This window comes from Ranitomeya variabilis, chromosome 4, assembly GCF_051348905.1.
Source record: "Ranitomeya variabilis isolate aRanVar5 chromosome 4, aRanVar5.hap1, whole genome shotgun sequence".
NCBI classification, from domain to species: domain Eukaryota; kingdom Metazoa; phylum Chordata; class Amphibia; order Anura; family Dendrobatidae; genus Ranitomeya; species Ranitomeya variabilis.
Window position 1 is genome coordinate 739,148,008 of NC_135235.1, and position 21,372 is coordinate 739,169,379.

A 21,372-nucleotide genomic window follows, 5' to 3' on the forward strand; every position below is an offset into this window, starting at 1 on the left:
GGGAGAAGAAGATGGACGAATATGTCCCTTTTCCAAAGACTCCTTTATATATTCCCGCATAGCAGCATGTTCCGGCACAGACAAATTAAACAAACGACCCTTTGGATATTTACAACCCGGTATCAAATCTATGGCACAATCGCACTCACGGTGCGGAGGTAACGACCCAAGCGTGGGTTCGTCAAAGACGTCTTGATAATCAGAGAGGAACTCAGGGACTTCAGAGGGAATGGACGACGAAATAGAAACCAAAGGTACGTCCCCATGAATACCCTTACATCCCCAGCTCAACACAGACATTGCTCTCCAGTCCAAGACTGGGTTGTGAGACTGCAACCATGGCAATCCCAGTACCAAATCGTCATGTAAATTATACAGCACCAGGAAACGAATAATCTCCTGGTGATCCGGATTGATACGCATGGTTACTTGTGTCCAGTATTGTGGTTTATTATTAGCCAATGGGGTGGAGTCAATCCCCTTCAGAGGAATAAAAGTCTCCAAAGGCTCTAAATCAAAACCACAACGATTGGCAAAGGACCAATCCATAAGACTCAGAGCGGCGCCAGAGTCAACATAGGCGTCCGTGGCAATGGATGACAAAGAGCAAATCAGGGTTACAGACAAAATAAACTTAGACTGAATGGTGCCAATGGAAACAGACTTATCAAGCTTCTTTGTACGCCTAGAGCATGCCGATATAACATGAGTAGAATCCCCACAATAGAAACACAATCCATTCTTCCGTCTAAAATTCTGTCGCTCGCTCCTGGACAGAATTCTATCACACTGCATACTTTCTGGCGTCTTTTCCATAGACACCGCCAGATGGTGCACCGGTTTGCGCTCCCGCAGACGCCTATCAATCTGAATAGCCATTGTCATGGACTCATTCAGACCTGCAGGCAAAGGGAACCCCACCATAACATCCTTAATGGCATCAGAGAGACCTTCTCTGAAAGTTGCCGCCAAGGCGCACTCATTCCACTGAGTAAGCACAGACCATTTACGGAATTTTTGGCAGAAAACTTCAGCTTCGTCTTGCCCCTGAGATAGTGCCATCAAAGTTTTTTCTGCCTGAAGTTCCAAATGAGGTTCCTCATAAAGCAAGCCCAAGGCCAGAAAAAACGCATCCACATCGCGTAACGCAGGATCCCCTGCTGGCAATGAGAAGGCCCAATCTTGAGGGTCACCCCTGAGCAAGGAAATCACAATCCTAACCTGCTGAGCAGGGTCTCCAGCTGAACGAGACTTCAGGGACAAATAAAGCTTACAATTATTTCGGAAATTCTGGAAGCTAGCTCTATTCCCTGTGAAGAACTCCGGCAAAGGAATTCTCGGCTCAGATACCGGAGCATGTACCACAAAATCTTGTAAATTTTGTACTTTCGTGATGAGATTATTCAAACCCGCAGTTACACTCTGGAGATCCATTATTGTCAGGTGCACACAGAGCATACAGAGATTAGGAGGAGAGAGAGAAAAAAGACTGCAGCAAGGCAGACTGGAGGGAAAAAAAAAAAAAAAAAAATTCCAGCAGACTTCTTATAACTCTCCTTTCTAAACCTGGGTCTTTAACACTTTAGTGGCCGGTCAAACTGTCATGATCTCTGCAGGCAGAGATCATAGCAAGCCTATAGAGGGACAAGCTCTCGGAAGATGGAACTATACTGACCATGAACTAAGCCTGCCGCGCAACTAGAAATAGCCAGGTAGCATTTCCTATTTATCGCTAGATGCCCAGCTCTGGCCTAAGACCTAAATAGCTAGCAGAGGGAAATATAAGACCTGGCTCACCTCTAGAGAAATATTTCCAAAGAAGACAGTAGCCCCCCCACATATAATGACGGTGAGTTCAGATGAAACAACAAACGCAGCAGGAAAATAGTCTTAGCAAATTTGAGGTCCGCTTACTAGATAGCAGAAGACAGATAGTATACTTTCATGGTCAGCAGAAAAACACTAACAAAACACCATCCAGAGATTACCTTAAACTCTGGCATTAACTCATAACGCCAGAGTAGCAATCCCTGATCAACGAGAGCTTTCCAGACACAGTAACAAAACTTCAGCTGTGAACTGGAACAAATAGGCAAAACAAAACAAGGACAAAAGTCCAACTTATCTAGTAGTAGTCTAGAAGCAGGAACAAGCACTGAGAGGCATCAGATAACATTGATGACCGGCAAGAAACCACCAGAGAAATGAGCTTAAATAGCGACACCCACTACTGATGGAACCAGGTGAAACAGGAAAGAGGATGACAAGTCCAATTCCACAAGCGGCCACCGGGGGAGCCCAGAATCCAAATTCACAACACCTGCCTTAAGATCGGCAACATCCTTCTGAGGCGCGTAGCCGCTGGCCGGAACACCGAGGGAGTAATAGGCTCTACACATTACTTCAAACAACGGCAGGACAGTTAATTCAAAGTTGGCTGTCCAACCTTAATACCTAATGAATAGTGTTGAGCATTCCGATACCGCAAGTATCGGGTATCGGCCGATATTTGCGGTATCGGAATTCCGATACCGAGATCCGATACTTTTGTTGTATCGGGAATCGGTATCGGAATCGATATAATGTGTAAAATAAAGAATTAAAATAAAAAATATTGATATACTCACCTCTCTGACGCAGTCTGCACCTTGCCGAGGGAACCGGCAGCCTTCTTTGCTTAAAATGCGCGCGTTTAATGCCTTCCGTGACATCACGGCTTCTGATTGGTCGCGTGCCGCACATGTGACCGCAACGCGACCAATCACAAGCCATGACGTAATTTTCAGGTCCTAAATGCCTAATTCTAGGCATTCAGGACCTGAAAATTACGTCACGGCTTCTGATTGGTCGCGTGCCGCCCATGTGACCGCGACACGACCAATCACAAGCCGTGACGTAATTTTCAGGTCCTGAATGCCTAATTCTAGGCATTCAGGACCTGAAAATTACGTCACAGCTTGTGATTGGTCGCGTCGCGTTCACATGGGCAGCACGCGACCAATCAGAAGCCGTGACGTCACGGAAGGCATTAAACGCGTGCATTTTAAGCAAAGAAGGCTGCCGGTTCCCTCGGTAAGGTGCAGGCTGCGTCGGAGAGGTGAGTATATCAATATTTTTTATTTTAATTCTTTATTTTACACATTAATATGGATCACAGGGCCTGAAGGAGAGTTTCCTCTCCTTCAGACCCTGGGAACCATCAGGGATACCGTCCGATACTTGAGTCCCATTGACTTGTATTGGTATCGGGTATCGGATTAGATCCGATAATTTGGCGGTATCGGCTGATACTTTCCGATACCGATACTTTCAAGTATCGGACGGTATCGCTCAACACTACTAATGAATATGCAGCACCCCAGAGTCCTGGTTGTTGCAGTACTGTGGCTCCGCCACTATGGGGAGCTATGGTACGTCTGATTGCACTAAAGGAGTTTCTCTGACCAGGTAACACCTCACTACACTTCACACTCCGGCCACCAGGGGGGGTGGTCCTATCTAGTAGGCCACTCCTCACACTATGGTAAAACTGGGGGTTGGACAGGAAGACAGAGAGAAGTAGCTGGGAAGAGCTAGTGCGAGGACCTGTCAGGGATGGGATCCTGGCAGACTCCTCAGAGCAGAACTAACCAGTGCACAACGGGAAAACAGAAAAGAGGAATAGGGACCAGAAGGGGTCGTGCTGTTAGACCGAGGCAACATCCTTCTGAGGCGCAAACAGTCGGTGGCCGGAACGCCGAGCAAGTAAGAGACTTTAAGTACACTGCAAACCACGGCCGGACAGCCAATTACAGGTTGGCTGTCTCACTTAACACCTAAGCAGACAACGGAGGCAGCTGTGGGAGAGGGGCGACTCTAGGGTCCCGGAAGAACTCCAGGCCTACCCCGTCATACGGGTGCGTCCTACCATATCATCTGGAGGACGGGGAGAACGAACAGCAGAGACAGACAGAAACAGTTGTGAGGACTATCCCGGGAGCTCAGCAGGGAAGAACTACAACACCCAGCGCTAGAAGGTAGACACTGATTCCCACCTGTGAAGAGAACTCCTGATGTGCCTTTGGACCGGCCGGTCTCTGACAACCCTGTTAACAGCGCTCTGGACTGAGGACTCTGAAACCTTCAGTAAAGAGGTAAAGAGACTGCAACCTGGTGTCCTCGTTATTTACCGCAACCTGCACCCCACAACTGCACCGCTACACCACCACTTATTCTACCGGACATCCCCCACTGACAGACAGGGCCACGGACCGGGTCTAGCCACCGTGACAACCCCAGGACTGAGACCCAGAGGCCCGGCTCCGGGTACCCCTAGGCCCTGCGGCGGTGTGGGGGCGCTCCAACTACAACGGAGGCAAATTGTGGGAGAGGGGTGTCACTAGGGTCCCTATAAAATAGCTCCAGGCCTACCCCGTCATACGGGTCGCCCTAGCCATACCATCTGGGGGACGGAGAGAGAACATCAGAAACATACACGACAGTTGTGAGGACTATCCCGTGGTGCTCAGCAGGGAGGTACTACAACACACAGGCGCTAGCAGGAAGGCTACTGATTTCCACCTGCAAAGGGAACTCTGGATGTGCCTTCAGACCGGCCGGACTCAGCCAGCCCTGTGAACAGTGCTCTGGACTGTGGACTCTGAAGTCTTCAGTAAAAGGTAAAGAGACTGCAACCGTTGTGTCCTCGTTATTCATCGTGCCTTACAACATCCACCATTACCACCTACTTATCAAGGGAAGCCCTGGGGACATACTTCACCTGTGGGAAGGTATAACATCTAGCTGCCATTCCATCACCCCAGCGGACCCCTAGCAGTGTTGGTCACACTTGACAAACTACACCTTTAATTGGGCGCCCCTTAGCAGGGCCACGGACCGGGTCGGCCACCGTGACATCCCCAGAACCAAGACAGAGGGACCCGGTACCGAGTAACCCACTGCCCTGCGCCTGGGGGTGATCCAAGTCTTGGCGTCACGAACAGGATCTATTTAAGCCTGAAAATCAGGTCATGTGTGCCTAAGAACTGTGTCAGAACTGTATTGGAACTGTGATTTACTTGAGACTGTGTATTGCAATTTGCTGCCAAAAATTCCTGCCAAAACCGCCGCCATTACAGCGCCACGAGGAGCGCAGGAGAAGAAGAAGGGCGTGGAGTTGTGGGCGTGAACAAACTGAGAAGTGCGAAGAACAATGGCCGCCCAGTCTAAATATTTCTGTACCTTGAGGACGTGGCCGTCAGCAGCCGAGATCCGCCTCCTGATCCTCAATGGCGGGCAGAGACAACAAAAACGGAACCGCCCACGAAGAAGAGAGCGGGAAAAGGACCAGGAAGAGGCGAACTACGTGGAGGACGCCATGGCGAGCTGCCCAGGACCAGAGCGTGGGGTCGGAGCAGAGGACTCCCCCAGCTACCCGGAAGGGCACCGGAACTAGGCCTCCACCGCTGACACCGATTCCCTGCAGGGCGGAATGGAGGAGTTGATTGACCAGCTCCTGCAGATGCGGGTAACCACCAGGGCCGCATACCGGACGACACCTGCGGATGATTCCTCAACGTCGCCACCGCTCCCTACATCGCTACAGGAGCTGCTGCCAACACCGTCGCGGACGCCGCCGCCAGCAGAGCCAGCCGACATCGAGGACACCGCTGCAGCAGGTAAGAATGCCGACCCTGCCTCGGTGACCGAAGGACTGCTGATAGGCCCCGTAGCAGTGCTACCTGCTGCCACAACTAAGACTAACGACATTAACCCCATAGTCTCTGAACTAGCGAATCCCAACACTACCACCACTGTGTGCATCATTTCTACTACTGAACCTGCCACTAAAACTGACATTCAAACCCAGACTCCTAGTGACTTGACCGCATTTGAAAAGCGAACCAACGACATTGACACCGCATCAGACGGGAGCACAGAACCGAAGCTTCCCCGGTCAAGAAGTGTTCACTATCGACTGATGTTTTGCAACTTACAAAAATAAATCTCGGAAACCTGAAACTGTAAATAGCTAATTGTTTGTTTTCCTGTTTTTGCTGCTTTAAACCCGTTCAGGGTTATGTCTCTTAAAGGGATCCCTTTGAGTACCACAGGTGGCGTCACGAACACTTGACAAACTACACCTTTAATTTGGCGCCCCTTAGCAGGGCCATGGACCGGGTCGGGCCACCGTGACATCCCCAGAACCGAGTCAGAGGGACCCGGTACCGAGTACCCCACTGCCCTGCGCCTGGGGGCGATCCATATACATTATAATCAATGGCTTAAAATGGCTGACAAACTGATATAAGCCAGACAGACTGTATGGGGTTTTCCAGGCAAAAGCAGAAGAACGCCAGATGTATTACGTGATGATCAGATGTCTCAACTTTGTCCTAGATGCAGAAAGATGCAGAGAGCTACATTTTAGTTGCTTAATCAGCATTCATATCTGCATTAATCACAATATTCCATATATATTTAGATAACCAATAACAGAGGCTTGAGAAAGGCTCATTCACAGCCGAAACGTCGCCCAGACAAGTTGATTAAAATCCTGCACGTCTAAACACTGCAATGATGGAGTGCTGCCTTGTTTTTTCTAAATATTGACTAGCCTGGATATATGGACTGTTATCCTGGGGGCCTTGCACCCGAAGATAAGTGGAAACTGTGCTGTTCCTTTTTTTTCTGTCAATAACAGAGGAGCTAGACAATATGGTAATTAACTAACCACCCCTAACCACCTCCTTTCTATATGCGATTATAAAACTATGTATGTACAGTACAATAAATCATCAGTATTGATGGAGTGTTATTGACACAATGGTGTGCGCTCAAAATACTCAGTCTTATTGGAAACGGCCGCAGCACACACAGGGATAGATTTATCCAAACCAAATTTCCAAAACATGTGTGTATGGTGCTTGTGTGACGTTTCTGCATGGTGCTTGTGTGACGAGTGTGCATGGTGCTTTTGTGACGAGTGTGCATGGTGCTTGTGTGATGAGTGTGCATGGTGTGTGATGCAGCGGTATGACCATACACAGTGAAACGGCAGTGACCCAAACAAGTTCAAACAAAACGTTATTTTATTGTATTACTTCACACAGTCAATATAGTATATGGCTTCTTCATACAGTCCATTAATAATGCATGGCTATATGACGCAGTCAATACACAGGCCGAACTTCCCTCTGTCCAGTTTCTCTGGGTGACCGCACGCCGGTAACAAGTCTCTGTACTCAGCGCACTCCAGTTTTTATCCTCTGGAGTGCAGCCGGGTACACGTAAGACAGCCCAAGATGCAGGGTGTCGGTCTCTCTGGTTCCTTTAGCCTCTGTGTTGCTCCACACAGAGAGAGCTCTGCAGACAACTGTCCTGTCTGCTTCCAAGAACACACTGACACACCTCCCCCACTACTACAGGGCTTTTTTTATCAGCCACTGCTTCACTATTCTAATTATAGCCACACCTGTGTCTGTAGTACGCCCTCACTATGCCTCCATGCACATTCTGGGGAGCACATACAGCGCCCCCTAGCTGTACCAGGGGTCACTGCCTCACATATCCTCCCCCCTGTTCATACCTGTGGGGATGAACATATGTTACCCTGTAAGAGCGAAAGACAGGGCATCGGTATGCCCCCCTGACATCCCCGCTCACTACATTAAGAAACCAAAGTAGGGACCGGAACCATCGATCAACGCACACATCCCTCCCCTTTACGTTTCTCCTCCATATTTCATTATGGGACCACCCACCCCGATCTCCATTGCAGAAGCCAAACCCTCTTTTCTGATTAACCACAGATGTGGGCCAGTTTTGGGTGGTCTTTACTTTGTTTACATTAGGTTCACTAACCCCACGGGTCATCCTGTCACCTAAGTATCTGCTTTCGGGCCCCTGGTACCATTTCCTCTGTACCCTTACCCGTGCCTCAGAAACTGTATCACGCTGAAACTCTGCGGACTGCGCTGGCAACTCTGAGCATATATCTGTACTACCTGAGCCTCCCGATACTGCTGTCTAGCGAGCGCTCTATCTAATTTACCCTGACCCCTGGCCCCTTCCTTGACCAATGCCATAGGGTTCCTCGTGCACACGTCCCCAGTCTCCTCTGCGACCATACACTCTCGGCTCTTCTCATACCTGCGTCTTTTATATCTGCGTCTCCGAAAGGGACCCTGGATCTGAGCTGTCCCAACCTTACCAGGGAACATCTCCAACTCAGGGTTCAATGGGGTCCCCACAACCTCTACTGCCACAACCTCTAGACGGAGCCTATCAGGATTACACTCTAATCCTAGCTTGGCGACCCCTATGGCAGGTATTTCAATATCTTTGGGCTCTGCACCCAGTATAACTTTTTCCATGAGAGGGTTTACCCTGGTGTCCCACAGGGACCAAAACAGGGGAAAATCTCTTCCCAACACAGTCCCTTAGGGAAGGGTCTTTGCCACTCCCACCACATGTCTAATGTCTCCACATGGTGTAGAAACATTGACCTCCACGGTCGGGTACTCCCGGATTTCCCCATGGATACCCATCACCTCCATTTTCTGTCCATTGGTGTTGTCCCCACCAACAAGGAAATGATGGACCAGAGTCACTTTACTCCCCGTGTCCAGGAGACCCTCTGTTCGGCACCCATTCACAAGTACCTGGCACAATTCTGGTTCGCTGCCAGCTGTGCCCGTAGTGGTGATACAGACAGGCTGGGCACACAGACTCCTGACCAGTGTTCCACAGTTCATGGGCTTAGATGTTACCGAACAGTTACTAGCCCCATGCCCGGGCTCTGGAGCAACGTCCTGACTGGACTTATACCGCTCAATCAATTCTATCATCAGTTCCAGGTGGCCTAGGTCCCTCAGCCCAACCCAAAGCTGAATGGCGTCCGGCATAGCCCTTGCCATCCGGTCAGCCACAATTCTCTCCATCAACTCATACGGAGAACAGAACTCAGGCTGGAGCCACTCCTCCACCAATTGCAATAAGTCACTTGCTTGAGACCTGGCAGACCAAGTCTCTACATAGGACCACTGGTACACCCGATGATCGCCCCTTACCTTTGGGGTCTCTTCAGGACTCTGCTGTTCACCCCTCACATTAGAGGTCTCCACTTTATATCGTTGAAGCTCTGCTAGCTTGCTCTGCAGCATCTCCTGCTGCCGCTGCTGCAAAATCTCTTGCTGGGAATGTTGAAACTGCAGCATCTCTTGTTGAAGCCTTTGCTGACTGAGCACAACCTGCTGCAAAAGTTCCTCCATTTTTCCAGCAGACTCGCACAACAATCTGCAGCACTCTCTGGGGGTATGCCTTAGTTCACTGGCCTCGCATTCTTTCCACCAAATGTGATGCAGCGGTATGACCATACACAGTGAAACGGCAGTGACCCAAACAAGTTCAAACAAAACGTTCTTTAAGGGTATGTGTCCACGTTCAGGATTGCATCAGGATTTGGTCAGGATTTTTCATCAGTATTTGTAAGCCAAAACCAGGAGTGGAACAATTAGAGGAAAAGTATAACAGAAACATATGCACCACTTCTGCATTTATCACCCACTCCTGGTTTTGGCTTACAAATACTGATGAAAAATCCTGACCAAATCCTGATGCAATCCTGAACGTGGACACATACCCTTATTGTGTTACTTCACACAGTCAATATAGTATACGGCTTCTTCATACAGTCCATTAATAATGCATGGCTATATGACGCAGTCAATACACAGGCTGAAATTCCCTCTGTCCAGTATCCCTGGGTGACCGCACGCCGGTAACAAGTCTCTGTACTCAGCGCACTGCAGTCTTTATCCTCTGGAGTGCAGCCGGGTACACGTAAGACAGCCCAAGACGCAGGGTGTCAGTCTCTCTGGTTCCGTTAGCCTCTGTGTTACTCCACACAGAGAGAGCTCTGCAGACAACTGTCCTGTCTGCTTCCAAGAACACACTGACACACCTCCCCCACTACTACAGGGCTTTTTTAATCAGTCACTGCTTCACTATTCTAATTACAGCCACACCTGTTTCTGTAGTACGCCCTCATGGCCTCACTACGCCTCCATGCACATTCTGGAGAGCACATACAGTGCCCCTAGCTGTACCAGGGGTCACTGCCTCACAGGTGCTTGTGTGACGTGTCTGCATGGTGCTTGTGTGACGTGTCTGCACAGTGCTTGTGTGACATGTCTGCATGGTGCTTGTGTGACGTGTCTGCATGGTGCTTGTGTGACGTGTCTGCATGGTGCTTGTGTGACGTGTCTGCATGGTGCTTGTGTGAAGAGTACGTATCGTGCTTGTGTGACGTTTGTGCATGGTGATGTGACGTTTGTGAATGTTGCTTGTGTGACGACTGTGCATGGTGCTGTGTGACGTGTCTGCATGGTGCTTATGTGACGTGTGTGCATGGTACTTGTGTGACAAGTGTGCATGGTGCTTGTGTGACGTGTGTGCATGGTGCTTGTGTAACGTGTGCGCATGGTGCTTGTGTGACGTGTGCGCATGGTGCTGTGTGACGTGTGTTCAACAGACGGCGGCAGGCACCCGACCTAAAACCACCAGGATGGGATCTGCATGTGCACAGTCATGTGGATGGATTCTGCCTCAGTGTAGGAGCGCTGTGATGGATTAGGCCTGCGACGGGGACAAGGGGGCATCCTCCACATCTAGAGCAGTGTTTCCCAAACTCCAGTCATCGTGGTCCCCAACACATCATGTTTTTAGAATCTCCTTAGGATTTCACAGGGGACAGAACCTGCGGCCATTTCTGGTGCATTAATAATAGTTCCATCACCGGCGCAATACTACGGAAATCCTGAAAACATGAGGTGTCGGGGGCGTGAGGACTGGAGTTTGGGAAACACTGCTCTAGAGGAAAGAAGGTTTCATCATAATCAGTAATGAAGATTCTTTACTGTAAGAGCAGTGAGACTAAGAAACTCTCGGCCACATGATGTTGTAATGGTCGATTCACTACTAAAATTCATATGGGGGCCTGAATGTCTCTCCTGAATAATATTATATTACAGGTTACGTGCACTAGATTCTATGATGTGATGTTGATCCAGGGAACTGGTCCGATTGCCGTATGTGTCGTCGGGAGAAATTTCTCCCCTAATATGGAGCTAGTAGTGTATGCCCCAGGGGTTTTGCCTTCCTCTGGATCAACATCCACTAAATGTATGAAAAAAATCGGTCTGAGTTTCCCTGCCGAGAGTCGCAGGAGTGTAATGTGAGTACAATCTGATTTTTCCACCTAGCATCCGATTAGATTGTAATGCGATATGAAGATGAGCTTTTACATACAGCAATTCTCTATGTCATTTACACATCGTTTTCAAAGGAAATATTCATCAAAAACACACGCACACACACACACACACATACTGTACAGACCAAAAGTTTGGACACACCTTCTCATTTAAAGATTTTTCTGTATTTTCATGACTATGAAAATTGTAAATTCACACTGAAGGCATCAAAACTATGAATTAACACATGTGGAATTATATACTTAACAAAAAAGTGTGAAACTGCTGAAATTATGTCATATTCTAGGTTCTTCAAAGTAGCCACCTTTTGCTTTGATGACTGCTTTGCACACTCTTGGCATTCTCTTGATCTGTACTGGTCTGTACTGTGTATATCTATAATATAACGGTGGGAGCGTCACTGTCCGAAGCCTTTATAGACTGCGCAAGCGCGACGCACCGCGCCGGCGCAGTCTGGACCAGAGTGACGCAGCCGAACTTACTTATCCCCCCAATATACCGGCCATGGGGGCTCCACACACCCGCGTATCTCCCATAATATAGCGGCCATGGGGGCTCCACACAGCCCTGTATCCCCCCTAATATACCGTCCATGGGGGCTCCGTGCTCTGCAGCTCCAGTAAGGGTAGCTGTAGAGCCCAGCGGAGCTCCAGGACCTTCGATGATGTCACCACCAGCATGTGACCAGTGACGCGAGTGGGCGGGGTCAGCCCTCGCTGTGCTGGCTGCAGGGGTGCTGTATCTATTATAGCCAGCGCCGCACTCCGCACAGCCACCCGCACTCAGCACAGCCACGCACAGCCCCCCACACTCAGCACAGCCACGCACAGCCCCCCGCACTCAGCACAGCCACGCACAGCCCCCCGCACTCAGCACAGCCACGCACAGCCGCCCGCACTCAGCACAGCCAAGCTCAGGCCCCCGTACAGTCACGCACAGACCTCCACACTCAGCACAGCCACGCACAGCCGCCCGCACTCAGCACAGCCACGCACAGCCCCCCGCACTCAGCACAGCCATGCACAGCCCCCCGCACTCAGCAAAGCTACGCACAGCCGCCTGCACTCAGCACAGCCACGCACAGCCCCCCGCACTCAGCACAGTCACGCACAGCCACCCATACTCAGCACCGCCACCCGCACTCAGCACCGCCAACTGCACTCAGCACCGCAGCACTCAGCACAGCCACGCACAGCCGCCCGCACTCAACACAGCCACCCGCACTCAACACAGCCACCCGCACTCAACACAGCCACCCGCACTCAACACAGCCACCCGCACTCAACACAGCCACCCGCACTCAACACAGCCATGCACAGCCCCCCGCACTCAGCACAGCCACGCACAGCCGCCCGCACTCAGCACAGCCACGCACAGCCCCCTGCACTCAGCACAGCCACGCACAGCCCCCCGCACAGTCACGCAGAGAACCCCACACTCAGCACAGCCACGCACAGCCCCCCGCACTCAGCACCGCCGCCCGCACTCAGCACCACCGCCCGCACTCAGCACAGCCATGCACAGCCGCCCGCACTCAGCACAGCCACGCACAGCCCCCCCGCACTCAGCACAGCCACGCACAGTCGCCCGCACTCAGCACAGCCACGCACAGCCCCCCGCACTCAGCACAGCCACGCACAGCCCCCCGCACTCAGCACAGCCACGCACAGCCCCCCGCACTCAGCACAGCCATGCACAGCCCCCCGCACTCAGCACAGCCACGCACAGCCCCCTGCACTCAGCACAGCCACGCACAGCCCCCCGCACTCAGCACAGCCACGCACAGCCACCCGTACTCAGCACCGCCACCCGCACTCAGCACCGCAGCACTCAGCACAGCCACACACAGCCGCCCGCACTCAGCACAGCCGCCCGCACTCAACACAGCCACCCGCACTCAACACAGCCACGCACAGCCCCCCGCACTCAGCACAGCCACGCACAGCCCCCCACACTCAGCACAGCCACGCACAGCCCCCCGCCCTCAGCACCGCCACCCGCACTCAGCACCGCCACCCGCACTCAGCACCGCAGCACAGCCACGCACAGCCGCCCGCACAGCCCCCCGCACTCAGCACCGCCACCCGCACTCAGCACCACCACCCGCACTCAGCACCACCACCCGCACTCAGCACCACCACCCACACTCAGCACCACCACCCACACTCAGCACAGCCACGCACAGCCCCCCGCACTCAGCACCGCCGCCCGCACTCAGCACCGCCGCCTGCACTCAGCACCGCCGCCCGCACTCAGCACCGCCGCCCGCACTCAGCACCGCCGCCCGCACTCAGCACCGCAGCACAGCCGCCCGCACTCAGCACAGCCAAGCACAGCCCCCCGCACAGTCACACACAGACCCCCACACTCAGCACAGCCACGCACAGCCGCCCGCACTCAGCACAGCCACGCACAGCCCCCCGCACTCAGCACAGCCACGCACATTCCCCCGCACTCAGCACAGCCACGCACAGCCACCCGTACTCAGCACCGCCACCCGCACTCAACACAGCCACCCGCACTCAACACAGCCACGCACAGCCCCCCGCACTCAGCACCGCCACTTGCACTCAGCACCGCCACCCGCACTCAGCACCCGCACTCAGCACAGCCACGCACAGCCACCCGCACTCAGCACCACCGCCCGCACTCAGCACCGCCGCCCGCACTCAGCACCGCAGCACAGCCGCCCGCACTCAGCACAGCCAAGCACAGCCAAGCACAGCCCCCCGCACAGTCACGCAGAGACCCCCACACTCAGCACAGCCACGCACAGCCGCCCGCACTCAGCACAGCCACGCACAGCCCCCCGCACTCAGCACAGCCACGCACATTCCCCCGCACTCAGCACAGCCACGCACAGTCGCCCGCACTCAGCACAGCCACGCACAGCCCCCCGCACTCAGCACAGCCACGCACAGCCCCCCGCACTCAGCACAGCCACGCACAGCCCCCCGCACTCAGCACAGCCACGCACAGCCCCCCGCACTCAGCACAGCCATGCACAGCCCCCCGCACTCAGCACAGCCACGCACAGCCCCCTGCACTCAGCACAGCCACGCACAGCCCCCCGCACTCAGCACAGCCACGCACAGCCACCCGTACTCAGCACCGCCACCCGCACTCAGCACCGCAGCACTCAGCACAGCCACACACAGCCGCCCGCACTCAGCACAGCCGCCCGCACTCAACACAGCCACCCGCACTCAACACAGCCACGCACAGCCCCCCGCACTCAGCACAGCCACGCACAGCCCCCCACACTCAGCACAGCCACGCACAGCCCCCCGCCCTCAGCACCGCCACCCGCACTCAGCACCGCCACCCGCACTCAGCACCGCAGCACAGCCACGCACAGCCGCCCGCACAGCCCCCCGCACTCAGCACCGCCACCCGCACTCAGCACCACCACCCGCACTCAGCACCACCACCCACACTCAGCACCACCACCCACACTCAGCACAGCCACGCACAGCCCCCCGCACTCAGCACCGCCGCCCGCACTCAGCACCGCCGCCTGCACTCAGCACCGCCGCCCGCACTCAGCACCGCCGCCCGCACTCAGCACCGCCGCCCGCACTCAGCACCGCAGCACAGCCGCCCACACTCAGCACAGCCAAGCACAGCCCCCCGCACAGTCACACACAGACCCCCACACTCAGCACAGCCACGCACAGTCGCCCGCACTCAGCACAGCCACGCACAGCCCCCCGCACTCAGCACAGCCACGCACATTCCCCCGCACTCAGCACAGCCACGCACAGCCACCCGTACTCAGCACCGCCACCCGCACTCAACACAGCCACCCGCACTCAGCACCGCCACTTGCACTCAGCACCGCCACCCGCACTCAGCACCCGCACTCAGCACAGCCACGCACAGCCACCCGCACTCAGCACCACCGCCCGCACTCAGCACCGCCGCCCGCACTCAGCACCGCAGCACAGCCGCCCGCACTCAGCACAGCCAAGCACAGCCCCCCGCACAGTCACGCAGAGACCCCCACACTCAGCACAGCCACGCACAGCCGCCCGCACTCAGCACAGCCACGCACAGCCCCCCGCACTCAGCACAGCCACGCACATTCCCCCGCACTCAGCACAGCCACGCACAGCCACCCGTACTCAGCACAGCCACCCGCACTCAGCACCGCCGCCCGCACTCAGCACAGCCAAGCACAGCCCCCCGCACAGTCACGCAGAGACCCCCCGCACTCAGCACAGCCACGCACAGCCCCCCGCACTCAGCACAGCCACGCACAGCCCCCCGCACTCAGCACAGCCACGCACAGCCCCCCGCACTCAGCACAGCCACGCACAGCCGCCCGCACTCAGCACCGCCGCCCGCACTCAGCACTGCCGCCCGCACTCAGCACCGCCGCTCGCACTCAGCACAGCCATGCACAGCCGCCCGCACTCAGCACAGCCGCCCGCACTCAGCACAGCCGCCCGCACTCAGCACAGCCGCCCGCACTCAGCACAGCCGCCCGCACTCAGCACAGCCGCCCGCACTCAGCACAGCCGCCCGCACTCAGCACAGCCGCCCGCACTCAGCACAGCCGCCCGCACTCAGCACAGCCGCCCGCACTCAGCACAGCCGCCCGCACTCAGCACAGCCGCCCGCACTCAGCACAGCCGCCCGCACTCAGCACAGCCGCCCGCACTCAGCACAGCCGCCTGCACTCAGCACAGCCGGAGAGAGAAAGATGGGAGCAACATATGGCAGAATGGAAACAGGAACAGGCAGAATGGGAGCAGCACATTACAACAGAATGGGGGCACAGGATGGGAGCAGCACATGACAGAATGGTTGCGCAGGATGGGACCACCACATGACAGAATGGGGGCGCAGGATGGGAACAGCACATGACAGAATGGTTGCGCACGATGGGAGCAGCACATGACAGAATGGGTGTGCAGGATGGGAGCAGCATATGACAGAATGGCGGCGCACATATGACAGGATGGGGGTGCAGGATGGGAGCACATGACAGGATGGGGACGCAGGAAGGAGCAGCACATGACAGGATGGGGCGCAGGATGGGAGCAGCACATGACAGGATGGGGGAGCACACATGACAGGAGGGGGACGCAGGATGGAGCAGCACATGAAATGATGGGGGCGCAGGATGGGGCAGCACATAACAGGATGGGGGCGCAGGATGGAGCAGCACATGACAGGATGGGGGCGCAGGATGGGAGCAGCACATGACAGAATGGGGGAGCACACATGACAGGATGGGGACGCAGGATGGAGCAGCACATGACAGGATGGGGGAGCAAGATGGGAGCAGCACATACCAGGATGGACACCATATACCAATATAAATGCTCGCCACCCGGGTGTAGAACGGGTTCAATAGCTAGTATATATATATATATATATATATATATATATATATATATATATATATATATACACAGAGGGGCAAAAAAGTATTTAGTCAGTCAGCAATAGTGCAAGTTCCACCACTTAAAAAGATGAGAGGCGTCTGTAATTTACATCATAGGTAGACCTCAACTATGGGAGACAAACTGAGAAAAAAAAATCCAGAAAATCACATTGTCTGTTTTTTTAACATTTAATTTGCATATTATGGTGGAAAATAAGTATTTGGTCAGAAACAAAATTTCACCTCAATACTTTGTAACATATCCTTTGTTGGCAATGACAGAGGTCAAACGTTTTCTGTAAGTCTTCACAAGGTTGCCACACACTGTTGTTGGTATGTTGGCCCATTCCTCCATGCAGATCTCCTCTAGAGCAGTGATGTTTTTGGCTTTTCGCTTGGCAACACGGACTTTCAACTCCCTCCAAAGGTTTTCTATAGGGTTGAGATCTGGAGACTGGCTAGGCTACTCCAGGACCTTGAAATGCTTCTTACGAAGCCACTCCTTCGTTGCCCTGGCAGTGTGCTTTGGATCATTGTCATGTTGAAAGACACAGCCACGTTTCATCTTCAATGCCCTTGCTGATGGAAGGAGGTTTGCACTCAAAATCTCACGATACATGGCCCCATTCATTCTTTCATGTACCCGGATCAGTCGTCCTGGCCCCTTTGCAGAGAAACAGCCCCAAAGCATGATGTTTCCACCACCATGCTTTACAGTAGGTATGGTGTTTGATGGATGCAACTCAGTATTCTTTTTCCTCCAAACACGACAAGTTGTGTTTCTACCAAACAGTTCCAGTTTGGTTTCATCAGACCATAGGACATTCTCCCAAAACTCCTCTGGATCATCCAAATGCTCTCTAGCAAACTTCAGACGGGCCCGGACATGTACTGGCTTAAGCAGTGGGACACGTCTGGCACTGCAGGATCTGAGTCCATGGTGGCGTAGTGTGTTACTTATGGTAGGCCTTGTTACATTGGTCCCAGCTCTCTGCAGTTCATTCACTAGGTCCCCCCGCGTGGTTCTGGGATTTTTGCTCACCGTTCTTGTGATCATTCTGACCCCACGGGGTGAGATTTTGCGTGGAGCCCCAGATCGAGGGAGATTATCAGTGGTCTTGTATGTCTTCCATTTTCTAATTATTGCTCCCACTGTTGATTTCTTCACTCCAAGCTGGTTGGCTAATGCAGATTCAGTCTTCCCAGCCTGGTGCAGGGCTACAATTTTGTTTCTGGTGTCCTTTGACAGCTCTTTGGTCTTCACCATAGTGGAGTTTGGAGTCAGACTGTTTGAGGGTGTGCACAGGTGTCTTTTTATACTGATAACAAGTTTAAACAGGTGCCATTACTACAGGTAATGAGGGGAGGAAAGAGGAGACTCTTAAAGAAGAAGTTACAGGTCTGTGAGAGCCAGAAATCTTGATTGTTTGTTTCTGACCAAATACTTATTTTCCACCATAATATGCAAATTAAATGTTAAAAAAACAGACAATGTGATTTTCTGGATTTTTTTTTCTCAGTTTGTCTCCCATAGTTGAGGTCTACCTATGATGTAAATTACAGACGCCTCTCATCTTTTTAAGTGGTGGAACTTGCACTATTGCTGACTGACTAAATACTTTTTTGCCCCACTGTGTATATATATATATATATATATATATATATATATATATATATATATATATATATATATATATATATATATATATATATATACACTGTGTTCCAAATTATTATGCAAATTGGATTTAAGTGTTTTAAAGATTTAATTGTTTTGTTTTTCAAATAAACTCGTGGATGGTATTGTGTCTCAGGGCTCAATTAATCACTGAAATCAATCTTAAACACATGTGATAATTAGTTTTCCAGGTGATTCTAATTAAAGGAAAACTGTTGTGAACTCTATTTTTGGGCTCCCTCTAGTGGTCACAAGCGGTACTGTGTAGTGTTGTCTTTCTGCAGGTTGGCTTCATCAGCTGGTTCGTTATCCTTGGTTGGTTTCCTATTTAGCTCACCTGGATACTCAGTTCCTCGCCTACTATCAATGTATTCAGTGCTCTTCAGATTCCTTGTGACTACCTTGCTCCCAGTCTCTCCAAGACAAGCTAAGTTCTTGTTTGTTCATTTTCTGATTATCAGCATTCATCATGTTTTTTTGTCCAGCTTGCTAAAATGTGATTTCTTGCTTGCTGGTTGCTCTAGGGGACGGAGTTTCTCCCCCCACACCGTTAGTTGGTGCGGGGGTTCTTGAAATCTCAGTGTGGATATTTTGTAAGGGTTTTTTACTGACCGCATAGACCCCTTTTCTATTTTCTGCTATCTAGAATTAGTGGGCCTCTTTTGCTGAATCTGCTTTCACCCCTATGTATGTGCCTTCCTCTTACCTCACCGTTATTATCTGTTGGGGACTTCTATATCTTTGGGGATTATTTCTCTGGAGGCAAGAGAGGTCTTTCTCTCTAGGGGCAGTTAGTTCCTCAGGCTGGCTCGAGACGTCTAGGATTTTAGGCACGTTCACCGGCTACCTCTAGTGTGTTTGGATAGGTTCAGTTTTGCGGTCAGTCCAGTTTTCCACCTCCCTAGAGCTTGTCCTATGTTTAGTCACCTTGCTGGAGTAATTTGTGATCCTCAACCACTAAGGATCATAACAGTATAGCAGGCCACAAGTGTTTAATGCATTGCAGAAGTGGGATTAAAAGAAGACCTGAGTACATTTTTTTTTCCCCTTCCGCTTTTCCTTGCTGCAGTCTGTCTAGCTTCTTTCATCCCCTTGAACTCTGAGTGGTTTTGAGCTCAGCTGCAGACATGAATATTCAGACTCTGACTTCTAGTGTGGATCATCTTACTGCACGGGTGCAAAGTATTCAGGATTTTGTTATTCATAGCCCTATGTCAGAACCAAAGATACCCATTCCTGTGTTGTTTTCTGGAGATAGATCTAGGTTTCAGAATTTTAAGAATAATTGTAAGTTATTTCTATCTCTGAGACCTCGTTCCTCTGGTGATTCCGCTCAGCAAGTTAAAATTGTTATCTCCTTGTTGCGTGGCGACCCTCAGGATTGGGCTTTCTCTCTGGCGCCAGGAGATCCTGCATTGCTTAAGGTGGATGCATTTTTTCTGGCTCTTGGACTGCTTTATGAGGAGCCTAATCTTGAGAATCAGGCAGAAAAAGCGTTGCTGGCCCTCTCTCAAGGGCAGGATGAAGCAGAGGTGTATTGTCAAAAATTTCGGAAATGGTCAGTGCTTACTCAATGGAATGAGTGTGCCCTGGCTGCAAATTTCAGAGAAGGTCTTTCTGAAGCCATTAAGGATGTTATGGTGGGGTTTCCCACCCCTACAAGTCTGAGTGATTCTATGGCTTTAGCCATTCAGATTGATCGGCGTTTGCGGGAGCGCAAGTCTGCTCATCCTTTGGCGGTATTTTCTGAACAGAGACCTGAGTCTATGCAATGTGACCGAACTCTGACCAGAATTGAGCGACAAAGTCATAGACGTCAAAATGGGTTGTGCTTTTACTGTGGTGATTCTGCTCATGTTATCTCAGCATGCTCTAAACGCTTAAAAAAGGTCGCTAAACCTGTCACCATTGGTACTATACAGCCTAAATTTATTTTGTCTGTTACTTTGATTTGTTTTTTGTCGTCCTACTCGGTTATGGCCTTTGTGGATTCGGGTGCTGCCCTGAATCTGATGGATTTGTCATTTGCCAGGCGCTGTGGTTTTGTCCTGGAGCCTTTGGAATTTCCCATTCCTCTGAAGGGAATTGATGCTACGCCATTGGCTGAGAATAAACCTCAGTATTGGACGCAAATGACCATGTGCATGACTCCCGTTCATCAGGAGGTGATTCGCTTTCTTGTTCTGCATAATTTGCATGATGTTGTCGTTTTGGGTCTGCCATGGCTGCAGGCTCATAATCCAGTTTTAGATTGGAAAGCTATGTCTGTGTCTAGTTGGGGTTGTCAGGGAATTCATGGCGATACTCCGTTGGTGTCTATTGCTTCTTCCACTCCTTCTGAGGTCCCTGAGTTTTTGTCTGACTACCAGGATGTATTTGATGAGCCCAGGGCCAGTGTCCTTCCCCCTCATAGGGATTGTGACTGTGCTATAAATTTAATTCCTGGTAGTAAATTCCCTAAGGGACGACTTTTTAATTTGTCTATACCAGAGCATGCCGCGATGCGGAGTTATATAAAGGAGTCTTTGGAGAAGGGACATATTCGCCCATCCTCTTCCCCTCTTGGTGCAGGATTCTTTTTTGTGGCCAAGAAGGACAGTTCTTTGAGACCTTGTATAGATTATCGTCTTCTGAATAAAATCACAGTCAAATTTCAGTATCCTTTGCCACTATTGTCTGATTTGTTTTCTCGGATTAAGGGTGCCAGTTGGTTCACCAAGATAGATCTCCGTGGTGCGTATAATCTTGTGCACATTAAGCAGGGAGATGAATGGAAAACAGCATTTAATACGCCCGAAGGCCATTTTGAGTACTTGGTGATGCCTTTTGGACTCTCTAATGCTCCTTCTGTGTTTCAGTCCTTCATGCATGACATTTTCCGAGAATATCTGGATGAATTTATGATTGTTTATCTGGATGACATTTTGGTCTTTTCTGATGATTGGGAGTCCCATGTGAAGCAGGTGAGGATGGTGTTTCAGGTCCTGCGTGCTAATGCTTTATTTGTGAAGGGCTCAAAATGCCTCTTCGGAGTACAGAAGGTCTCC

At 51.8% G+C, this 21,372-nt stretch overlaps 1 protein-coding gene across 3 annotated transcripts in view; it reads right to left on the reverse strand.

Annotated features, from left to right (window-relative positions):
- The window catches only part of LOC143767994 (uncharacterized), a 688,384-nt gene that overhangs the window by 269,294 nt on the left and 397,718 nt on the right, over positions 1 to 21,372 (reverse strand). The window contains exon 1 of one of the 3 annotated variants that reach the window (XM_077256596.1): positions 9,051 to 9,151. The exons of the other annotated variants lie outside the window; for them this stretch is intronic. Coding sequence (XP_077112711.1) covers positions 9,051 to 9,143 — 93 coding nt within the window. The 5' untranslated portion in view covers positions 9,144 to 9,151. Of the gene's footprint in view, positions 1 to 9,050; positions 9,152 to 21,372 lie in introns of those variants that run through there. 3 annotated transcript variants of the gene reach the window in all.